The following is a 7,145-nucleotide window of genomic DNA, read 5'->3' as shown; positions in this document are numbered from 1 at the left end:
GGGCGGGCGGGGCGCCGGGCGCTCGCTGGCTGTGGAGGGCGCGCCGCCATTTTGGTGCCTCTGCCTCGGCTCGGAGCGCGGCCGGAGCGGCGGCCGGTCGGATGCGGTGCGGAGGAGCCTGACGGTGAGGAGGAAGGGGGTGGCGGCGGGGCAGCGCGGGCGAGGGGCTGCCGCTGCTCACGCTCTTTTCTCTCCTTCAGCGGCGGCGGCGGCTTCTTCGGCGCTGCGGAGATGGATTCTGGAGCCCGCCCGGGCGGCGGCGGCGGCGCTTCGGGGCAGTCCCGCGAGTACAAGCTAGTGATGCTGGGCGCCGGTGGCGTCGGCAAGAGCGGTGCGTACGGCTCCTCCGGACGGGGCCGCGGGGCCGATCTGCCGTCGGAGGGGGAACCGCGGGGGGCGGCCCTGAAGACCCTCTCTCCTGCCGCGGGCGGACCCGCCGCTTTCCCCTCAGCTGCGCGGCGCGGCGCGGGGGCTCCGCAGGTAGCGCTGGTGGCAGGAGCGCCGGAGGGCTCTGCTCGGCAGCTGCGGGAGGACGTGTTTCTTGAACAAAACAGCCGGGTTTGGGCGCTATTCCGTCGCCCCCCCCCCCCCCCCCCCCCCCGGGTGTCTCGGGAGCGCCTGTGTCATCGTCTTCCGCGTTTTGGCCGTGTCCAGCTTTGTTTCTGAAACTGGTAACGGAGCGCTTTGTTGAGGACAAGGGCGTAGTTCTCAGTGTTTATTTAACTTATTTCGTTTACCATGTTTCTTTCGAGTCTTGCACCGGGTATAGTTTTACGTTTTAGCTGTTACTGAAATAATGTGCTCAAGCACATTGTGAACCGAATGCTTAAGTGGCAGATGTTTACCGAGACTTGTGCAATTGTGTCTCCGATTTTTGTTTCCAGCCATGACCATGCAGTTCATCAGTCACCGGTTTCCAGAGGATCATGATCCCACAATTGGTAAGAAAAATCTTTCTTTTCGTTTTGCTGTTCACTCCCTCTCTTAGCAGGTTAAGCTGTTGTGGGGTCCATTGCTTTAAAGTACTCAATTCAAAGAAAGCTATAAATTTGGCTGTACATTGAGGACTTAACTCCCTTAGATTAGTCATTTAAAGGTATTAAGTGTTCTGAGACTGCTGTGAGGACGGGGTTACATATCCTGAGTTTTAGATCTTTAATGGTTTTTCTATCACATATGTTCAGGCCATGCGCTATCTGAATTTGTCTGTATGTTGGCCGACAAGGATGAAAAACTGCTGATAAGTGATTATTAGTTGTCTATTCAAAAAATCTAGTCTCCGTGCTGTAGATCAGCTCTCTGCTATTAATTTATCAGGCCAAATTGTGCTCTGTGTTTTAGAAATTTGGAGGGGTGAAAGTGCTTAACACCTTACTGTATTGCTACATAACTTTTGCAGCATCTCTTAAGAGAAACCTTAACCAACAGTTACACTGTCAAAAGAAAAGTGGCAAAAACAGCCAGCTTCTTGTTGAAAGTGGACTGTTGCAGTGTGGGAGTGCTGACTTAGAGGGACAGAATATTTATTGTCTTACTTTTAAGAAAATGGCAGTTGGTGGTGGCCAGTTCTTCTCTTGAATCATGGGTATTTTCTGGCTTTGAGAAAAATGTAATGCTCTTACTCTGTGCTGTCCACCAAGGTGTCCAGAATTGAATTTATAGGATGTGGTCACATGTCTGTCAGAAATAGCATGTACAATAGCATGATTTTAGCAAACAGCTGGGAGGATACTAAATCACACCAGAACAATTAAAGATTTAATTTGTTGTTAAACAAAGTTCAGACTAATTTAATATAGTAATATTACCAGATTAGGTTCTTCTAGCGTAACATTCTCTTTGTGAATTGATGACTAATGAATCTAGCAATTGTATTCCAATCTTGTCCTTTCCGACGTGCCGTGAATTCATAGAGGACGCTTATAAAATACGAATACGCATTGATGACGAACCTGCCAATCTGGATATCTTGGACACAGCAGGACAGGTATGTGAGCAATAATAAGTGAATTGGGAGGACGTTAAGAAGTCTGTAACAGTCAGGTGTAGAGACAGAAATCCTGAAAAAGTATGCCTGTCTTTTCTTCCGAATTGTTTTTGAGCTCTCTTACTTCTAAACATCATGTTGCTTATAGCTTCTGTATCATACTGTCTATATTTAGGCAGCTCAGAAGGGACTCTGGTTTCATGCGCTGTTTTCTCCATTGCACCTTGCTGTTCATGATCCACAAGCAATACGTATTGGCTGATAAATGATATGTTGGTATGATTTCTATAGCGAGGGAAGCTTGGTGTTAATCCCAAACACATGCAATATCTTGTCCTATATGTAACGGGACAAGAAGATAGATGACCAGCTTATTTACAGAGTTCCTATGCAGCTGTTGTTGGAATGCATATTGTGTTTCCCATTCTAGGCAAATTAGAAAGTCATTGTATTTGTGCAATTGAAATTTAATTGTCTGTTTCTAGGCAGAGTTTACGGCCATGAGAGACCAGTACATGAGGGCTGGCGAGGGATTTATCATCTGTTATTCAATCACAGACCGGCGCAGTTTCCATGAAGTGCGTGAGTTCAAACAGCTAATCTATCGTGTTCGACGCACTGATGACACTCCCGTGGTCCTGGTGGGAAATAAATCTGATCTGACACAGTTACGGCAGGTAAATGGCACAAAAGAGGCCCACAATTACAAGCTATTTCTGTTGTAAAATCAGTAATACAAGAGGTTATACTCCCTTTCTTAATTTTTTTGCATGTTTACTATATAGTAAGTTTAACATTAGAGAAGTACTTGTTTAACCCACAATGCGTTGAATAACCAAATGCATATAGCAATCACAAAAGTAAAGTCTTCAAGTTAATGCTTTGAGTTTCAGCTGCTCTTGGGCTTTTCCTTTTTTTTAATTCTTAAAAGGAGATACTGTTAATAGAGATTTAGCATTCCATAAACCACTTGCAGATACTAGTACAAATTGCAGATGCTAGTGTGCTAAGAATGGATGCGTAATAATGGAGAACATGGGTAAGAATGGACAGAAAAGAAAATTAATTTCAGCTTAAGGAAACAGTAACTACCGTCTGTGGGAAAACAGTTTGAAGCAGAGCTTCACCCGAAGGACACGTACTTTGGAAAACACGTTCCAGAGGTGCTGTTTGTATACGTGGAATTAGATGAATTTTCAGTGTGCATTGCAGCAGGAAAATTATGGTAGCTCTGGTAGAACACCCGTGCTAAGAGATATAAAGTAGAGGATAAAGGATGGGTGTTGCTTTTCTATGGCCTCGGCAAGGCTAGGTTTTTTTTTGTTTTATTTTTTCTTTTTGAAAGGTTTTGCTTGGTTCTGGGAAGCTTTACAAACACACTAATTTTCAGCAGGAGAAGGAAGTACCCTTAGCTTATCAAACTGACAAATGCTTGTGTTAGGGCTGACGACTGCTCATGTTAGGCAACTTCTAGATTAAGCTCCAAGAAAAGAATAGTTTTTCAAAGGACTTTGTTGTTTCGTGAATGCCCAGAGAGTCTCTTGCAGATGATTACATTGCTAGAGGAGCAATGAGTGAAAGAGAAGGAAAAACAGGTTTGTAGAGAAAGATTTAGAGATCAGTGGAAATGAGCTGTTCTGGAACTGGGAGGGTGCATGCACAATTACAAAGCAAGCAGAACAAGAAATGGTAAAGAAAGAAACTTTTGGGTTTGGCTTTCTTGACAAGTGTGAACTTTTTTTTCCAGGTCTCCAAAGAAGAAGGCTCTGCTTTAGCACGAGAATTCAACTGCCCTTTTTTTGAAACATCAGCTGCATACCGTTATTATATTGATGATGTATTTCATGCTCTTGTGCGAGAAATCCGCAGGAAAGAAAAAGAAGCAGTAATGGCAATGGAAAAAAAATCAAAACCTAAAAACAGCGTGTGGAAAAGACTGAAGTCACCGTTTAGAAGGAAGAAGGATTCAGTCACCTGAACAGAGAGAATTCCTCTGCAAAATAAAACAAAACCTGTGAACAGCCATTTGTAACCAAAGCGGTTTAGTGACAACGTTTTGACAGCATGTTTTAAACCTGATGGGACTTTTATGAGGGAATGCATAACTTTTACCAATTATTTTTATTTAGAATGATATTCCCTTAATTTTGGATATTTAACTTAAGACACAGTAACAGTTGTACTTTTGTTTGTTGTCATTTTTTTACTGGATCCAGCAAATGTTGCTTGTATATTGTTGGTTACAAATGCTGATAGGTTTATGTCCCTGCACTTTCGAATGTTTGTCTTCGGTCACTGCGTACTGGAAGCTGAATTGTGTAAAATATTACTGAAGTTCTACCCAACCTAACTTAATTTTTTTTTTCCTAGTCGTTTGCACAAGAAAATTTTGCTGCTCAGTAATATTTTGCTGAACAGTAACCCAGATCATGAGAGGTGGCTTGTCGAGGTCGTGCTGAAAAGTAGTTTACAAAGTGTATGTCATGACTAGCAGCCTTGGCTGTGTATAGATTTCATTGAACAGAGCTGTGCTAGAGTCCTTGTGTTCTCATTGAATAGATTTTTTCCTGCAAAAGTAATGTGGAATACTTGTACAAGTTTGTCTAAATTATCAGTGAATCAGCGTGTTAATCAGGTGGGATTCTAAACAAGTCAGAAAAAGCAAATTATGGTTCCTATGGCAGCTGTAACTTGGCAACAGTGCATGAATATGTAGCATTTTCCTACTGTATATAGCATTTACTGTGTTGCCATAGCATGTGTAATATAATGATGCTGTAGAAACCACAGCTTTGAATTTTCTGACTTGCTTGGTAAAAATCATAGCTGTAGTGGTGCGCTGGCTTATTTATTTACATTCGTTTATGTTCTTGTCTTAAAGGAGCCAGTATCTTTGTTAAGTTTCTAACATAGTCATTTCAAATTATTCTATGGTAACTACTTTGTAGAGAAAATTATGGATACTGAGGTGTCTGGGCCCAGATTTAATATCCCTAATACTGGTAAGATTCTTCCAATGCAATCTTAAAAGTAGAATTGCCGGCGCAGTGGAAGGAAGCAATGAGCTGGGCACAGTGACAGTCCTGACAGATACTCACAGCCCTGGCCTTGCATATGCAGGCGGTCCAGGCAGTGCAGGTACAGTTTTCTTATGCTCAGTAAAGAATGATTTGGTTAAAAAAGTGCTTCTGAGGCAGACCCTCCATACAATTTAAGTCCAGCAGAGAGACAGATGTCTGGTGTTCCTCTTGATTTTGTTTTTTAATAATAGAACAAATCATAGGTAGGTAACTCAGACGTGGTTAAAACAAGTTTCTCAGAGAACTAAGTGCCTAGAATCTTTCAGTTTAAGAGTGAAAGAGCTTAGTAGACTAAGTGTAGTATAGCTTCTGTTATTCTTCGGTCATCGGTGTCAGTAATTATGTTAATCTTACTGATCAAAAATCGGATCTGTAATGTCAGTCTTAGTGTGCTGCATGTGATAGTGCAGTCAAAACTGAAAATTCATATGTAAAAGGATTAGGACAAGAAGCGAGGATAGCAAATATATAAACTTAAGCTTTTTCTCTTGCTAAACTCCTTATTGCTTAAGATACGACTGGAAATTCTGTGCCTTTTGGTTTTAAGAGTATTTTCTTTGTGTAAGATTTAAAAAAACTTATAACAAGAAATTTGAGGGAGGAGTGTACATTTTTTTATTTTGTTTGTGGCCAAGCTTAAACATGTAAATTGGTTTCTGTTTCTCGCTTCCTTCCCATGCTCCAGTGTTATGCTACGCTGGTAGTAATCACACGTACGTGGTTTGAAAAAGAGGCTGGGAATAATTCGAACTCTTTAGAATTTAAGACCTCTTTTACCTTAACTGTGTGAGCAGTTGTGTGCATCTTTTCAGTAGTTACTGGTTTAGGACTGTAAGCCCTACTAATCGTTCATTGTTGGATTAAATGCTGTCTATAACTCAGATAAAAATCCTAGGAAAACCATCTAGCAGAAAACTTGAAAAGAAGGAGGAGGCAATAGCTGAGAAGTTACTCTAAAAGCAGTCGCTGATCCTGTCATCTTAAAAATTATTTCAGACCAGCCTTCTGGAAATGCTGAACAGGGGCCTGATTGCGATTACAAGTTTTCCTTGTGCTTTTCCTTGATACAGTAAGTTAACATAAAATATTAGTTGGCTTCCTACATTCAGAGTTTCTGGATAATATGTAAAGGTAATCTGTCAGCAGTATTGAAAGCTGTATGGGACTCTTTTCACCTTTAAATAACTGATGTCTGTGCCTTATGTGATTCCTTCAATGCAATTTAAGTGTTTACTAATGCCTTTTGTGAGCCTGTTGCTTATAGAATTATTACATCAGAACAGCAGCAAGCACTTTTTTTACAGTGTTATTCAAGAAGAGTTTTATTTTTGTCATGTATAAATTTGTACACAGAATTATTGTTTTATTTGACACAATATATAATTTTTAATACAAACATTTGCATTTGATGTTTTAATTTGTGGTGTCTAGCATGATGGGTAGAAGGCCGTTCCGCCCGAGAGCGCTGATGGAGGAAAGCTCATGGTGTGTTTGTAAATTATTTTAGAAAATGCTTATCTTGCTCGAAAAAAAGGAGTTGGTATGTTATGTTTAAGTGGGGCAAAGCTTAAAAATTCTGTGATGCGAGTCTGGTGCTAACTCATTTAAACATGGTCTGGACATTATGCAACTGTATTACTTTACCTTTGTATGTTCTGCGTAAGGCCTGTTGACTTTCCAGGTTAGTTATGAGTGGGGCCATAGCAGCTGCATGAGGAAAGTGTCCAAATCTTTGCCCAGATACTTGAGTATCGGGGCACTGGCCAAAGTGATCCCTTGTGTTTGCCACTGCCTCCGTTTCTCTGGGCATTGGTTGTTTGCATTTTACTATTTTGTACTAGTAGGAGGCAGCTGGGTTTAGACTCCTTCGGGGCTTTGGTATAGTTGTTTTTTCTTTCCTTAAGGTTTTTATACAGTAGCCAAACTTGCAATATAGCTCTTGCTTTGTGACTAACGAAAGGCTACTGTCATCACTTGTGTGGGGTTAGAGAGGGTCTCGTGTAGTGGTAGAGGTGCAGCATGGTTTGGCTTCTGCACACAGCGTAAATGTCTCGTAGCGCACCCGCTAGGCAGGAGGC

General features: G+C 41.7%; 1 protein-coding gene across 3 annotated transcripts; it reads left to right on the top strand.

The window, feature by feature from the left end:
* Positions 1–21: 21 nt before the first annotated feature.
* RIT1 (Ras like without CAAX 1) lies at positions 22–6,465 on the top strand. 3 transcript variants are annotated; one of them, XM_075176016.1, is made up of 6 exons: positions 23–124; positions 201–331; positions 885–941; positions 1,914–1,987; positions 2,473–2,664; positions 3,735–6,465. In XM_075176016.1, the coding sequence occupies exons 2-6, from the start codon at positions 232–234 to the stop codon at positions 3,963–3,965; spliced, it is 654 nt and encodes a 217-aa protein (XP_075032117.1). In that variant the 5' UTR covers positions 23–124; positions 201–231; the 3' UTR covers positions 3,966–6,465. The 3 variants fall into 3 exon arrangements, with proteins under 3 accessions (XP_075032116.1, XP_075032117.1, XP_075032118.1); XM_075176017.1 differs by having other exon boundaries at positions 47–124; positions 201–671; XM_075176015.1 differs by having other exon boundaries at positions 22–331.
* Positions 6,466–7,145: the final 680 nt, after the last annotated feature.

This window comes from Calonectris borealis, chromosome 29, assembly GCF_964195595.1.
Source record: "Calonectris borealis chromosome 29, bCalBor7.hap1.2, whole genome shotgun sequence".
Taxonomy (NCBI): domain Eukaryota; kingdom Metazoa; phylum Chordata; class Aves; order Procellariiformes; family Procellariidae; genus Calonectris; species Calonectris borealis.
The sequence above is the reverse complement of the archived record's forward strand: the minus strand, read 5'-3'. Positions and strand labels throughout refer to the sequence as shown.

What these genes read in the sequence shown, in the direction of transcription:
- RIT1 (XM_075176015.1), top strand. Translation starts at nt 232, where the DNA reads ATGGATTCTGGAGCCCGCCCGGGCGGCGGCGGCGGCGCTTCGGGGCAG. An exon ending in CGGTGGCGTCGGCAAGAGCG is followed by an intron (nt 332 to 884) that starts GTGCGTACGGCT and finishes TTTTGTTTCCAG; the next exon opens with CCATGACCATGCAGTTCATC. An exon ending in GGATCATGATCCCACAATTG is followed by an intron (nt 942 to 1,913) that starts GTAAGAAAAATC and finishes GTGAATTCATAG; the next exon opens with AGGACGCTTATAAAATACGA.